Source organism: Schistocerca americana, chromosome 2 (genome assembly GCF_021461395.2).
Source record: "Schistocerca americana isolate TAMUIC-IGC-003095 chromosome 2, iqSchAmer2.1, whole genome shotgun sequence".
NCBI lineage: Eukaryota > Metazoa > Arthropoda > Insecta > Orthoptera > Acrididae > Schistocerca > Schistocerca americana.
This window is the reverse complement of record NC_060120.1, coordinates 604,178,154-604,195,188: the sequence shown is the minus strand read 5'-3', so window position 1 is coordinate 604,195,188 and position 17,035 is coordinate 604,178,154. Positions and strand designations below refer to the sequence as shown.

At 44.6% G+C, this 17,035-nt stretch overlaps 1 protein-coding gene across 1 annotated transcript in view; it reads left to right on the top strand.

Annotated features, from left to right (window-relative positions):
* The first annotated feature begins 7,632 nt into the window (after positions 1-7,632).
* Positions 7,633-17,035, top strand: part of LOC124596534 (luciferin 4-monooxygenase-like) — a 50,759-nt gene continuing 41,356 nt past the window's right edge. The window contains exon 1 of the mRNA XM_047135709.1: positions 7,633-7,730. Within this exon, the coding sequence (XP_046991665.1) occupies positions 7,687-7,730 (44 nt within the window). The 5' untranslated portion in view covers positions 7,633-7,686. The remainder of the gene's footprint in view (positions 7,731-17,035) is intronic.

The following is a 17,035-nucleotide window of genomic DNA, read 5'->3' as shown; positions in this document are numbered from 1 at the left end:
AATCAAAAGATGACCCAGGTAAGTCCCAAAATTCTTAGTGTGCACCAAGTGTTAACGGACATTACAAGATTATTAATGGGGTACACAACAAAAACATGAAAATGAGACATGAGACTGATGTGCCCAGTACCAAGCCATCTTTATGTGCTTCCATTCACTGGCTGTCAATTATATAACGTAATAATCTCTCTTGCTCTAGGAATGAATATACCATCTTTTGCAAGTAATACCTGCATAAGGCAGTTATAATATTTGTAATCTCTTCGATGCTATGCCCGATTATGTACTTGTTTTGTGCTGTAAGAAGTGTCAATGTTTGTCCAGTTGGAACTACGTTCCTGTCCGTAGTTTTGTTTTGTACCATGGTTTAAAATCTTTATGAAAACAGATGGTTAGTACAATCTTCAAAATAAGCATGTAAACGTCGTTGTCTTAGTGCGGTGGCGTCGCCTGGTGACCAAGCTTGTAAACACTTCACGTGGTGTCCAAAGCTCATCGACTGTCTTCCAGAGTTGTCGTTGGCGCACCAACTTTACTTATGTACCTGTTTTTTCTGCTCTACTCCTTGTTGGTGGTATGCGTATTTTATTTAGCAAGTTTTATGTATATGACAAACCAGTGTGGAGCTGTATTATTGTAACCAGAGTTAAATTTCTGGATGGTATGTAGTTTTTCTTCTTAATATAATTTGGTTCATTGTGTATAATTGTTGTAAGATCATTTAGATTACTACACTAACGTTATTCTATCCATGCACTGTAGATATGAAGATGACAGAAACTGATCATGAAATAACCTCTTTCGCATCAAGCAATCTCGGCTTTTAATGTTACAAATTTACATGAAACTGAGTTATGATATCCAACAGTACGTTTGGGAAAGATAATTTAACAGGGGAACTGTGTTGGTGTAACTCGACTTCCTGACGTATTAGTGGCGTACGACATAACCACAAAGTGAAACCAGCGATTGCACGGTTGTGCTGGAGGTTATTTGTCTGGAGTAAAGCCATGTACGGACGTGAAACGTGGATGATAAACGGTTCACACAAGAAGAGAAAAGAAGCCTTTCAACTGTGGAGCTACAAAAGAACGCTGAGGACTATATGGCCACATCACGTATCTAATGAGATAGTTCTGAACAGAATTGAGGAGAAAAGAAATTTGTGGCCCAGCTTGACCAAAAGAAGGGGTCAGTTGACAAGACACATTCTGAGATACCGAGCGATCAGCAATTTAACACTAGACGGAAGTGAGGGGGATAAAAATCGTAGAGGGAGACCAAGAGATGAATATACTAAGCAGATTCAGGAGTATGTGGGCTACAGTTGTTATTCGGAGATGAAGAGGCTTGCACAGGATAGAGTAGTCTGGAGTGCTGCGTCAAATCAGTCTTCGGACTGAAGATAACAACAAACATTTAATTCTGTTCTGCCCTAACTATCTGGTGCCGCGGGATATTCATATCATTATGCGTAGGTGGACGAGTAGAATGAGCGTTGCAGATGGATGTTGCCGAAGCTAGTCCATCAAAGCAGCCTCCTCACAGCAGTGAGAAATCTGACTGCAGTTGGCCTCTGTCTGTCTAGTCTCACATCACTCTGCCACAAAAGTGAACTCTGTCTTCTTCTAAGTCTGTCATCCAAGTGCCATCTGCTACCAGAAAGATATCAGCCACTAGTGCTGTCGGCCACATGTGTGAATAGAGCAATCCATTTCTTGTACTCGCTCTGCTCAGAGTCCTTTGAGAAACCCAACTCACCAATGAATAAAAAGTTCATATAGCGCTAGCCAACAGTGCAACTTTTGCGACGTTCATTTCTCGCACTAGTGCATAAAAATCGGGCTCAAGTCGTCTGTCTCCCCTCTCGCACTGTTTTGAGAACTAGATGAATCAGGCCTAGATCAGGTCTCGTTTCTTTAACTACCAGTCCGCAGTCTCCTTTCGAAAGTTTGGAAAGTGGTCAGTAACCTCCACTTCTTAGATGCCTTTTGTAGAACACCTCACTAATAGATTTCACAACTGTGGGACAGAAAAGTTTCCTTCATTCCACCTCATTTCCGTAAACTTGCTGGCAAACGTCCAGTGCCGTCTGCAGATATCATATTGAGAGAAGGAATACATTGTGAAACATCCTTTGTTGCAGGTGGTGGGTCATCACACGCTATCTGTTTATCGTATTCGCTGGACCTACGTGCTGTTTGTTCTCCCTTCCCAAATGTCTCAGAAGAATTTTGTTGCTTCCATCAAGGTGGTTCCAGAAGAACAATGCGGATCCAAACTACCTGCATTGGGCGGCCAGGAGCGTCTCTGCTTCCAGTCGACGTCCCTCTTTTAAGTTGCCCCAATGTTCCCCTGGTAGCGACACTTCAAGGTGTTCTAGTAACTGATCTCGCTTTCTGTTAAAGCTGGCTGTTCATGGGCTTGGCTTTGGCGCCCATAGACAGGCTGACCAGACAGCTGACATCCCTGCCGAGCAGGTCTATCTCGACTCGTTCACCTATGTGTGGGAGATTTTATAGTAGTCGGGTCTGTGGTCCGGATGGGTCGGATTGATGGCGAACCGCCACCTGTTAGGCCCAACCTCTACCAACTAGTCCACACTCCGTCAGGCTGGGTCCGCCAAGCAGTTGCTGTTGCCCACACACAGACTGATGGCTAGTGGGTCGGTGAGCGAGTCGCGCCCTTGCCAGGCTGTGAGTTGGTGGCTAAGTGAATGTACTACGTTCGTGCATTGATTGGCCTGTACAATGACTGCCATAGCCCGCATTATTTAAATAAAAAATGAGCTGATCAGCCTACACAAGCCTTAAATTGGTGTGAGAAGTGATTTGCATATTAGAAAACTGAAGTGTCAGGTTGGGAATGGCTTGACACTGTTCAACTTATACTGTAATCTATAGAAGAAAATCTGTTGAGAGCTCAGAAATACATTAAAATGACTCAATTGCGTTCACTGGAGATTTCATGTTAAACATGGTCAGAATGCTACGTCTCGTCTGTGCAGTAGAAGCCAATGCAAATAAGTCGATGATGTCGAATGATAAACTTTGCAGTTATGGGAACTAAGGAAGACTGTATACAGTACGAAGCTGACGTAGGCGGTATAGATAAACTGCTACCACTACGATGTAAGGACAGTAATGATAATTCATAGAATTATCATTAAACAGCGTATTGTAACTTACCTTCTAGACATTTCAACTGTGATTTTAATTTTAGGAAGATGCTTTGGCAAAAATAGAGTTAATCAATTCGCTCTAACGTCAGAGACAAAATGTATAAGCCAACTTTATATTTAAAGTTGTTTCGACGTCCAAGTATCAGGGAGCTCTAAAGGAAACGATGAATACAAGTGGCAACTCTAACAAGTGTGTAGGATAATGAGTCATTTGTCGGAGTTGTATATTTTGTAAATGGTAAGTAATGAACAATAGAGTAAGTATTTACGAATTACTCGTGTGCTATTTGGGTATGTAGGATGACCGTATGGCGAAAGTCAATTAAAATGTGTCATATGTTCAAACGACACTTGGAAATACAGTCGACTATGGTCCCCGATAATAGCCAATATTTCGATATGTGAACAAGTAATCAGTTTCAAGACAAGAATGCAACTAAGGATCGCTGTGCGTTGCAACTTAACCATTTATCTGCAGGGCTGCGCTGTCGTGGAAACCAAAAGACGGCGTACAGAGAAAGATACCACTTAGTAGACATCGGGTGGCACCACATAACCAAAGTTGATTAACGTCAGACGTTATCGATAGTGAAATGTTTGTTAGCAACAGGTGAACAATTAGCATTAACCGTGTCCATCTGTTTTTGAGAGAATTTCAAACAGAAATTAATGTGAGTCTATTTATATGGTCAGTTGCTGGTTCTATCGCAACAGTTACTCAATAACACATCCCAATAACTGGAAGTGCACGCCAGAATCTCTGTATTGTTACATTCCATAGGGTTTCCGGTACCATGGCAATCTCATCATTGGGGCAACCCTCTGGGATGAACCTTCAGGCAAACAATAAGTTGGAATAAGATAAACTTACCACCTTCTGGTCAGGTCCTGAATGGAAGAAAGGAAATTCAAAAACTCGGTGTGGTTTTTATCCCACCCAGGGCTTTACCCCCACTTAACCTACTCAAGACAGCACCCGCTGAAATGAAACCATTTTCGTCGTGTAATGCTGCTTCATGACATGCATGGTGCAAGCTGACGACTTCCAAATTTTTGTAATGCATGACGAAGACCAACTGCAATTTCATACTTCTCAGCAACTGGGAGGCGCTTCAGTAATTTACAAATTGCTTCCACAATCTCAAATCAAAGCGTACTCCTGAGATTGTGCATCTTGAGCTTCCACCAGCGAAACGAATATTCAAATTGTTTACGATAATGCAGTCAGGAAACGCTCTCGACAGCGTCCTAAATTTTGACAGGTAAATACAGCGTCTTGTTTCGTTACACAACTGGAACTAGAGACCGCTGTACTTGGCAGTTTACGCTCTCAGTAGCCGAGGCTGTGGCGGTGCGGAAACCAAACGACGGCGTATGCAGAAAGACAAGATTCAAAGTAAAGAACTAACGCCATCACAAAACCAAAGATACTTTCCGCAGGTAGTATGAACAACTTGATAGAACGTATATTCAGGAAACACGATGTGAAATGCGTTGTTTGACCACAGTCTGAGATTAGGGACCTTTTATGGATTTTTTAGTGGATTATCCTGTTTTGCTAAGACGGGTATCTACTGTATTCTCTGTAGTGGTATGCCATACATTGCTCAGACAATTAGGACTGCACAGGACAGTTGTGTACAGCATAATCGGCACATAATCGTAGAACCGTTGGGCATATCCTGTAACTTCTGATGTTTTACTTGAAAATAATAATATAGGGTTTGAAAAGAAGAGTCAACGAATTACGCACTAACATTACTGCATTTAAGGTTCACTTTCGCGTTGAAATAATTGTTTCACTTGTTACCCAAAATCAACAACGTCGCATTTGTAAGAAAATGACGAAATGGGACAAATCCCTGTAGGTGTTTTGGGGTAAATCCCTGCAGCTCCGACAATATGACTGAAATTCTTCAACGAAAACCCCACAAAATATGACACTCAACACACATTGCGTGAGATTATCTTACCTGATGATATAATTCCGCTGTCTGAAATAAAGATATAGGGGAAAATTTCTCGCAAAACGTAGAAATCTGGGCTTCTAACGTCGATATCCAACGAGGAACGAATGGAAGAAGAACGCATCAGGAAGAAAACACTTGCTACTGAGAAGGAAAGACGTGCCAAAAAGAGGAAAGAGCTTGCTATAGAAACAAAACAACTGAAGGTAGATTTCAATACATCAGTACCAACAAAAGGAAGGAAACAGATCAACAGCTAGTTGACTATTCTTCAGGATCAGATTCAGTCTTCGCTCATGATGACAGTAATTTAGATACAGATATGGACTTACTATTTGGTGGAGAAGTATCCGAAGAAGAAGAAGAAGAAGAAGAACAGCCTAGAACCTCATGGAATTATCAGAGGACCTAACGATGTACACTATTTACACTACTGGCCATTAAAATTGCTACACCTAGAAGAAATGCAGATGATAAACGGTTATTCATTGGACAAATATATTATACTAGAACTGACATGTGATTATATTTTCACGCAATTTGATTGCATAGATCCTGAGAAATCAGTACCCAGAACAACTACCTCTGGCCGTAATAACGGCCTTGATACGCCTGGGCATTGAGTCAACCAGAGCTTGGATGGCGTGTACAGGTACAGCTGCCCATGCAGCTTCAACACGATACCACAGTTCATCAAGAGTAGTGACTGGCGTATTGTGACGAGCCAGCTGCTCGGCCACCATTGACCGGGCGTTTTCAGTTGGTGAGAGATCTGGAGAATGTGCTGGCCAGGGCAGCAGTCGAACATTTTCTGTATCCAGAAAGGCCCGTACAGGACCTGCAACATGCGGTCGTGCATTATCCTGCTGAAATGTAGGGTTTCGCAGGGATCGAATGAAGGGTAGAGCCACGGGTCGTAACACATCTTAAATGTAACGCCCACTGTTCAAAGTGCCGTCAATGCGAACAAGAGGTGACCGAGACGTGAAACCAATGGCACCCCATACCATCACGCCGGGTGATACGCCAGTATGGCGATGACGAATACACACTTCCAGTGTGCATTCACCGCAGTGTCGCCAAACACGGATGCGACCATCATGATGCTGTAAACAGAACCTGTTTTCATACGAAAAAATGAAGTATTGCCATTCGTGCACCCAGGTTTGTCGTTGAGTACACCATCGCAGGCGCTCCTGTCTGTGATGTAGCGTCAAGGGTAACCGCAGCCATGGTCTGCGAGCTGACAGCCAATGCTGCTGCAAATATCGTCGAACTGTTCGTGCAGATGGGTGTTGTCTTGGAAACGTCCTCATCTGTCGACTCAGGGATCGAGACGTGGCTGTACGATCCGTTACATCCATGCTGATAAGATCCTGTCATCTCGACTGCTAGTGATACGAGGCCGTTGGGATCCAGCACGGCGTTCCGTATTACCCTCCTGAACCCACCGATTCCATATTCTACTAACAGTCATTGGATCTCGACCAACGCGAGCGGCAATGTCGCGATACGATAAACCGCAATAGCGCTAGGCTACAATCCGACCTCCATCAAAGTTGGAAACGTGATGGTATGCATTTCTCCTCCTTACACGAGGCATCACAACAATGTTTCACCAGGCAACGCGCTCAACTGCTGTTTGTGTATGAGAAATCGGTTGGAATTTTTCCTCATGTCACCACGTTGTAGGTGTCGCCACTGGCGCCAACCCTGTTTGTATGCTCTGAATAGCTAATCATTTGCATATCACAGCATCTTCTTCCTGTGGGTTAAATTTCGCCTCTGTAGCACGGCATCTTCGTGGTGTAGCAATTTTAATGGCCAGTAGTGTACTAGGTACCAAGGTAGCTTAACCTCAGTACCTGAACTCTTCCAGTATGTTATAGAACTCCGCCTTTCATGGAGAAAAATGTATTATCCTTTTACAAGTTCTTTTGTTAAGTATTATGCTCCAATTTACAACACATTACAGTTAACAGTGTGGAAATTTTTGTGTCAGCTAAATTGTAAATACCTCTGTAATTTACGATCATTTAGAGCTGGAGTTTGGATGGATTACAGGCAACAACCAAACCTATGACTTCTGTTTGAAGTCGCTGGAAAATTGACCCCATCGTTGATCAGAATATCGGAAAAACTGAAAATTTAGCGGTTTACCGCCACCTATCCTATGTTTACAATGGGCTTCAGTCTCACCCAGAATGTTATTAATTACTGCACAGTGCACTATAGTGGTATTGGAAGATCGTCACATATACGAAGTGCGACAAATGTGTTACAGAGGAATTAAAGGTGGTGGTGCAGCAGACCCTGAAGCCTAAGCTGTTGGTGAGCCAGGAGCCGGCGCTGTCGGCAGTGGGGGAGGCGGCTGGGTGCCCCGTTCTGCCGCTGTCCCAGGTGGACGGCTGGCTGCAGCGAGACGCAGACCCGGAGCGGGCGCTGCAGGCGCTGTCCCCGCCAGACGCGGCCGGCTGGCTGGACTCGTGCGCCGCCATCCTCTGCTCCTCCGGCACCACGGGGCCGCCCAAGGGCGTCATGCTCTCACACCGGGGGCTGCTCACCTTGACTGTCGCCTTCGGGTACGTTCATTCTCTCTCCACGTATCCGTCTTCTTTGTTACATCTGTCTTAAAACAGGTATCGAATAGACGCACTACGTTTTTCTCTGTCCAGTGTCTCTTCGTTCACCTGCTCCTAACTTCGTCTGTTTTGTATGTCATACAGCATTCCACTAAGTCTTCTACTTCCCTCCCTCTCTTTCCTCCAATCCTTCCTACAATGTCAGGCCTACTTCTCCTTTCCACTCTCTCTCTCCTCCATTTCTTAGGTATACTCTTACTTCTTCATTTGTCAATCTGTCAGTCCATTTCACTTCTACCATTTTTCTTCGCAACCACACTGTTCGCTGATGATGCTGTGCCTACAGTAAAGAATCCTCGCTGAATGGAAGTATGATACTGTGAGAAGACACGGACAATATTTTCACGTTGTGCAACGAATGGCCGCTCTCTTCGAATGTGCATAAATGTAAGAAAATAATCATAATACAAAGAAAGCCTGGTAGTATCGGAATACACGATTAGTATTAAACTTTTGCAACCTGTTACATCATTTACCTACTTAGAAATGACACTAAAAGCGATATGAAACGGAAATAATACATAAAATCAGCAGCAGTGAAGGAAAAGTTCGTTTGTTGGAAGAATTCTGAGAAAGTGCTGCGCCTGTGTGATGGAAGTCTCATGTAAGACATTAGTATGATCGAGCATCTTGAATCCTCATCAAGTAGGTACGAAAACAGACATCAAACGAATACAGGAAACTGCTGCTAGAGTCTAAAGACGTCAGTATAAATTCTTGCAATATGCGTCCACATCTTCTATAATTTTTATTTTACAATTGCAGTTGCCATTTCCAGGAATCTACCAAACATAACTCAACGTAATGACAACCATGTAACGTGGGAATAACAGTATGTAGAACCAATTTTTTAGTTCGTTGACATTGATGAACTTACAAGATTTTGGCATATACGTTTACAGTAGGCAGAGATTATAACGTAATATGCACTACTCAACAATAGTAAACAACATTTCATTTTATATACTGCAATAGAGTGTATATATCACGTCAGGTTGCCACAAAGTGGGCACTTACAATACATTACAGCAAATGTTTAAACCAGTTGCGAAAATTTTTATTTCTGTTCATTTAGTATGTATTGCGGTTATTCTTTGAAGGCGCTATAAATTTCAATTTCCAATGGGAGGGGTGAAGGGATAGGGTTTCGTTACGAAGCGACTGGGCAGTTTTCTTCAGCAGCGCCTGTGCGCTGTGCTTGTCAGGGAGTGGCAAGCAGACGTCTGATTCCTCCGCCGACGCACCTTCTTCAGGGGACTGCCGCGATAGGCGTCTATTCGGCTTCCTGTGTCTGCTGCTCGACCTCCCCTTCGGGAAGGTGAGCAGGCATGTCTGTTTCCATGGGCGTCTCCTTGGCTTCCTGCATTTCTGCACGGGCCGGGGGAGCGTCTGTCTGTGCGGTGGCATTCGCCTTGGCAGGGGGACACCTTCTTTTGTCGCCCACAGCTCTTCCTTTAACGACTGCAGCTGGTGGCGGAAGTCTTTGACTTCTGTCCTTACTGCCGCCCTTTTTGCCTCCATAGCTGCTTTGAGGGCGGCCATCGTGTCGTCGGAAGCTACACGCAGTTTGGCGCGCATGTCTTTTTCTTTCTCGTGGTGGCGTGACCCGCTTCCCAGTCTTTGATGGGGGCGGTGGTGGCCACTGCTTCTCGTTCAGAGCCACCTCTTCATGTGTGGCGCCAGTACGTTCCTTCGTTCACCTCTTCTTCCTGCGGCTCCAATTCTTGATGTAGCTGCAGCTGCATTAGTTGATATGGTAAGCATGTGACAGCGACATCTCGTGGCTCGTCACAGTCGCTTTTATCAAGCGCTTTCGCAGATTTCAGACACCTGACTGTCTCTGCAGAACTTGGCGGCATGCCGCTATTTCAAGCAGAGGTAGCGATGCTCTTTCGTCGCCGTCGTCGTCTTGCCGTCGTGATCGTTCCCGGCCAGATTAAGGAGGAACTCAACCACGACGACGACTCTGCTTCCCTTCCCTTCTCTTCCCGCATACGGACATGTCGGCGATGTGTAGGCGAGCGAGGCGAACGACAGCAGCAGCGGTGCGACCCGCAACGAGTCGGGCAGCAGAATCATGCCACTGACAGCTCCGCCAGTGCAATGCCCTTTTATACCTTGTGTACGAGGTGCTACCGCCATTTCCATGCTTTCCCATGACTTTTTTCACCTCAACGTACAGGAAAATTGCAGTAAATAAAACGAAATATTGACCAGCATCGCTGGCTAGTGCACATTACGTTGTACTATCTGCTTACCATAAACCTATGTCACAATCTCGTAAGTATATGAATGTTGAAGAACTAAAAATATAAGGTGCCGTCAAATGGAAAGGTTCATTTCCATGTACAGACTTTACTACTGCATAGAGCTATATACAATGACTATAGCTGTTGAGGCACTTACCCCACCTTGGCACGATATGATGAATGCCCTGGAAGAAGAAATCCTTGGAATGAGTATGGAACCATTCTGTCACAGCTTCCTGCATTTCTTGATACGATCAAGAGTGGTGCCTTCGAAGTTGTTTCTTGAGTGGCTCAAAAACTTGGAAATCACAGGGACCGAAGTGAGGACTATACGCAATCACGGACTGTGCGGCTGGTCCCGGCGGAGGTTCGAGTCCTCCCTCGGGCATGGGTGTGTTTGTCCTTAGGGTAATTTAGGTTAAGTAGTGTGTAAGCTTAGGGACTGATGACCTTATCAGTTAAGTCCCATAATGTTTCACACACATTTGAAGATTTTTTTTCTGGCACTTCCCACTTCAACGACGCCAAAAGATCCTGTGTTTGTTTTGAAACATGTGGTCGCACATTGTCTTGCAGTAAGATGATAGCCATTGTGAGGTTACCCTGACGTTTATTTTTGATTGCTAGCTGCAGCCGATAGAGAGCGTCGCACATTTGTTGACGTTTACTGTTTCTTCTTTGTGGAGGAACTCCTCTAGCAGAGGCCCCTGCTCATCGAAGAACACTTAGCAGCTGAATGAATGACTCGTGTGGCCAGGGCCTCCCGTCGGTGAGACCGTTCGCCACTTCGGCGACTTGCGCGCCTATGGGGATGAAATGATCATGATTAGGACAACACAACACCCAGTCCCTGAGCGGAGAAAATCTCCGACCCAGCCGGGAATCGAACCCGGGCCCTGAGGATTGACATTCTGTCGCGCTGACCACTCACCTGCCGGGGGCGGACTACTTAGCAGCTGATCTTGTGGAACGAATTTTTTTTGTTCTTTTTTTATTTTATTTTTTTTGTTTAGGAGCCCCTGACGCTTCCACTGCGTACTCTGACGTTTGGATTCCGGTTGAAATAGTGGGCACATGGATTTATCTCTGGCGGTGATCTTGGAAACGCAATCGTCGCCCTCGCACAGATATCGCGAAAAATGGTTCAGTGGTATTCCCATTACGTTGTGCCGCTGCTCCTCGGACAAAAATTTGGGGACCCAATGAGCACAAACCTTTCGATAATCAAGTCTATTGTGTACAGTGGCATCCACACTGCAATAGGACACCTGCACTTGAGCACTAATGGCATCAGAGGTGACCCCTCTATTAGAGTGAATGCAATTGTCAGTAGCAGCAACTGTCTCATCAGGACATGGATTCGTAACCTGCCCGGGTCGCGCCATTATCCGCTAGTGTCTCCCTGCCACCACGAAAACGTCGACACCACTTTTGTCTGAAACACACTCCGCACCATACGCACCGTGCTGTCCTCTGTATATGTCCGCTGGATGGACACCTTCCACACAAAGAAAGCGTTCTTCCTTAGTAACGTTTGTCCCTGGCATTACCTGGTGTGTGTGGGGGAGGGGAAAGGAACGGTGATAAGTAACCAATGTGCCACACTAGCCCATGCGCAACAAATGTAACATTTATTAAGTCCTGCACAGAGATGAGTTTAAAAAAGCACACAGGACTAACATTTCCCTCGACACATTGTCCGGATATCTACAATTAGACCTTTTCATCTGAATGAACCTTATAAAATTGGTTGCACGTACTGCTGTTCCCACCCCACATTGTTGTCATTACGTTGTGCTATGTTTTGCAGATGCCTGAAAATGGCATAATGTCGAAATTGCAATCGTAAAATAAAACAATAGCACCTGAATGAAAGATGACACCATTTAAAAATTTATGGAAGCTGTGGACCCATATTATAAGAAATTATACTGATTCCTTGCGATTCTAGCAGCTGTTGCCTGAATTCGTTTGATGTTTGTTGTCGTACCTACTTAATGAGGACTTGGTTCAAATGGTTGAAATGGCTGTAAGCACTATGGAACTTAACATCTGAAATCATCAGTCCCCTAGACTTAGAACTACTTAAACTTAACCAACCCAAGAACATCACACACATCCGTGCCCGAGGCAGAATTCGAACCTGCAACCGTAGCAGCAGCGCAGTTCCGGACTGAAGCGCCTAGAACCGCTCGGCCACAGCGGCCGGCTGAGGACTTGGAACAGTACTGTAGAACTGGTGGCACTAGTGTCTTACACGTGACTTCCTTCACACAGGCGCACCACTTTCTCAGAATTCCCTCAACAAACGTAACTCTTCCTTCGCTGCTACTGATTTTACGTAAATTTCCATTTCATAATGCTTTTAGCGTTATCAAGATATATGATGCGATAGGCTGTGAAAGTTCAGTACTAATCGTGTAGTCTGATACTGCCAGGTTTTTCTTTTTAATGTGATTATTACCTTATGCTTACACATATGAAAATATTGTCTTTATCTTTTCGCATTATCATACTACCGTCCAGCGAGGATTCTTTCGCGTACGCGCAGCTTCGTCAGTGAACAGTGTGCAAGCGCCACTAATTTTATCTGATAAGGCATTTACGTGTAATAAGAACGCTTGAAGTTCCATTACACTTCCTCGGGTCACGCCTGATGCTACTTTCATTTCCACCGAACACTCGTCGTTCGATGTGTCATACTTGGCGCTGTCATCGAAGCATTCATCGAGGCAACAGCTTGTCTGTAAAATTACTCCTTGTAATCGTATCTTTGTTTCAGACAGGTACAATGATTTCTGCTCTGCCCACAGCTCAGCGCTTTCAATAATTGCCTATGCTATATTCTTTCAGTGTTCAATGCAAATATTGTGTTTCTATCTCTCCACTTTAAAGATGACTAGTTGGGTAGACTTTGGAAAGCTGAAGTTCTTGCGTTAAAGAGTACATTTAGTTTTTACGTAACCACACTACTGTGTGAACAGAAGGGTAATGTTAAGTTAGTGCAATATAGCCGGTGATAGTGTGCAGAGAGGACATCCAGCAGTTCCCCTCATCCTATTTGTTAACAGTTGAAAGATTGTTATTCTCGCGCTGGTCTCCTATGCAATCCTCGTAATATGTGTCTCGAATTTAAGTCTATAGTCAATTACTGAATCTAGATGCCTGTCGCATTCGTTTTGGACCTGTAGCTTCTCTTAAATGTGTTCCATCTATATGTTCTACGGTAGGCACGAGATTTTGGTAGAAGCCGTTGCCTTCGAAAGTATTCGTTTAAGATCTATATATTTTCTTCGAGGGCCTTTTACAATCTGTGTTTGCTTACAGCGTCTATCAACACATAATTGTTTCTGAGGGAAACGTGACACGAATAAGAACAACAAAGGAGCAAGTACGCTTTCTTATGGCAGCCCGCGTCCCCATATTATAGATATTTCATACACTGAGGTGACAAAAGTACCTCCTAATATCTGATCGGACCTCCTATTGCCAAGCGCAGTGCAGCATTTCGATGTAGCTTGCACCCAATTAGTCGCTGGAAGTCCCCTGCAGCAATATTGAGCCATCCTGCTTCTACAGCCGTCCATAATTGCGAAAGTGTTGCCGGTGCTGGGTTTTGAGCATGAACTGACCTCTCGATTACATTCTATAAATATTCGATGGGATTCATATAGGGCTATCTGGGAGGCCAAATCATTCACTCAAATTATTCAGAACGTTCTTCAAACCAATCGTGAATAATTGTGGTCCGGTGACAAGGCACATTGTCATCCATAAAAATTTCATCGTTGTTTGGGAACATGAAGTCCATGAATGGCTGGAAATGATCTCCGAGTAGGCGAAAATAACTGTTTCTAGTGTAGGTTCGGTTCAGTTGGACGAGATGACCCAGTCCATTCCATGTAAACACAGCCGACACGATTATGAGTCACCACCGGTTTGCACAATGCCTTGGTGACAACTTGGGTCTACCTATGGCTTCGTGGAGTCTGCGCCAGACTCAAACCCTTCCATCAGCTCTTAACAACTGAAATCCGGACTCATATGACCAAGTCACGGTTTTCTAGTTGTCTAAGTTCCAATCGATATGGTCACGAGCGCAGGAGAGGCGCTGAGGCGACGTCTTGCTATTGGCAAAGGCACTCGGGTTGGTCGTCTGCTGCTATGGCCGGTTAAAGCCAAATACACTGCACTATCAGGATTGTAGTACGATGTCGTTGCTTCACGCACTGTTGCTTGTCTGTTAGCACTGACAACTCTAAGAAAGTGCCGCTGCTTTCGGTCGTTAAGTGAAGGTGCCGGCCACTGCGTTGTCGGGAGTGAGAGGTAATTCCTGAAATTTGATATTTCGGCAGGCTTTTGGCACTGTGGCTCTCGGAATATTGAATTCCCTAACGATTTCCGAAATGGAATGTCCCATGCGTCTAGCTCCAACTACATTCCACGCTCAGAGTCTGCTAGTTCCCATCGTGCAGCCATAATCACGTGAGAAACCTTTTCATATGAATCATTTGAATACGAATGACTGTTCATCCGATGCACTTCGCGTTTGTAATTTATATACGAGATATCACCGCCATCTGTGTATGTGCATATCGGTATTCCTTGACGTTTTTCACCTCACTGTAATCCCAGAAGATGCTAAAAAATCCATTTGATAGCGTTTCATTAAGGACGCATCGGTTAAGCTTACAGTATTTCATTGGCTGAATATTAATAACTGTATGTAATATGGAAATGAGGTTCTGCCTTGAGCAAACACAATTTTTCTTGTTTTATTACCTAAAAATGTTTCGGAGAAGTTTCTCCATCCTCAGTGGGTTCTTTTATTCTCTGTTAAATAACATATAACGAATTTATGCATTATAATAAATAACATCTTGACTAGTTCTCGCATATGCTGCTGGGTGACGACGTGTAAAAGGTGCGATATTTCGGCAAGCTTACTTCTTGAAATCTTCAGACATTTGTGGTGGCTGAGAGATATCTGCTGGATGCCGTCTTTATATCCTCTCTTTCTTCCCCTCCACCTCAACCCACCCCTCCTGTCGTCACCAGTCGGCAGGCTCCGGGCGCGGACCTGGTGCTGTGATGAGGGAAGCGCTACATGGGCGTCGATCCAGGGTCATCAGCAACTCCACGCCAGCACTGGTCGCGGGTGTTTGCTGGCGTGGCGACAGTGCTTCTTCGTCATCTTCAGTTATCATGACGGGAGCAGATCTACGTGTAAATTGCCGCTGTGCTTTTCGTCATGCCCAAGACTGGATCCTAGGCCTTGCTGTATTAAAAACCACTGTCCATGTTTATTAGTCCGTCATGCTGTCGGATCTCAACAGCTTCTATGAGAATACAATCCCAGAAGGTGTTGGCTTGTTGAAACAGCTCGGTGGCATCATAATTCATGTTATTTCGATCGTTCTGACACTTCCACGGGACGCGGCAGACGAAATACGACGTGAAACATACCGTTCACTTAACAGCGGCAGTTTCATCGAAGCCGAAAAAGACCAAGGAAGAGAAAAAAAAAAACACTTACGCGGCTACGAGAAGATTGAGAAAGTCATCGTCCCACCAGACAAAGGGAATTGTACGGTACAGCTATCATATCATGTTAACAAGAAAAAATTGTACGCTTTATTATAGGTTGATACATACAGGGGAATTGAAGACGATCAGACAAGAAGGCGCTGAAGAAACTTCGTGCATGAGCAGTTGCATTGCCTAAGCTTTACGAAATATATGAAGTCCACAAGGAAGAAATGCTCTTAGCCCAATTGTTAGCAACAATGGCGCACCAACATCTGAATCAGCGAAACACCTGCCAGTGATGTTCAGCCCCTTTGTGGGGAAAATGCCAGCACCGCATAAGAAATTCTACACATTTCATCCAGAAATTCCGGAACTTCCGACTTGGTCAAGAAGACCTCACGGTTTCAAAGCGGTATCTCTCTTTAAAAGGGTACATCTAAGAAAATCCTTAAGCATCATAGAGTAAAAGTTGGGGCCATCGCTAACGAAACTGAATTTGTGCTTATGTCAGCCTAATTTCTGTTCGACGGAAATTATTACTAACAGACAGACTGAGTAGCGATGGACTGCAAACTATGTCCTGAGGTGGCCGATGTATTTTTGGAGGCATTCTGCCAGGCCTCGTTTTTTTTTTCGATGTGTATACATTCGTCATCTATCCTCATGGACTTCACCTACAAGACTCTCTGCAACACTTAAATTCGCTGCACCAGAACATCAAATTCTCGAAGGAGAGAGAATAAAACCATCAACACTAGCGCCTCAGACTGCCATGCCCCTTCACAACGAGGTGTCCTAAGCACACAAGCGCACAGAGCACCTAAAATGCCAGACCAAGACTGTCTAGTAGATGAACTGGAACACGTACAGGCCGTATTCTGTGCAAACGGTTGCAGCAACCACCCAATACGGCGTACCTTACGATCCAAGAAGCAAGACCAAAGCAAGCTGAAGGCGAAGATAAAAGCAGTTGCGATGGCGATCATTCCATACATGGGAACACATCAAAATCGGAAGAATACTCCGGAAACAGAATGTCAGATGTGCCTCCCACTCGCCAGCCAAGAAGAAAACCTTGTTAGGATCAGTCAAGGATGTCATACGGAAACCGGGCGTCTACCGCATCTCTTACCAGTGCGAAAAAATGTGTGTAGGAAGGACAATTTGGACAGTGCAGGAGACACATGATGGGTTTAAAACGCCACACTAGCAACGTTTGGCAGACCCCTACGTCGATAAGTGAAACATATGGCTGGCATAGCCTTTCCGTACAGCAACATGTACCCAGAAAGGCTATGAAATGTACACCTGACTCGTGCCAAAGGCAATTCGTGACAACTGCCCTTGATTCCAGAAAGGTTAGGAGGTCACATCATTACCCCCAGAATAAAATGAACGTCCCTATGATCCAACGAGGTCAATGAAAACGGCCAATTTCAAGGTACACAAAATGCTTCTCACTCACCG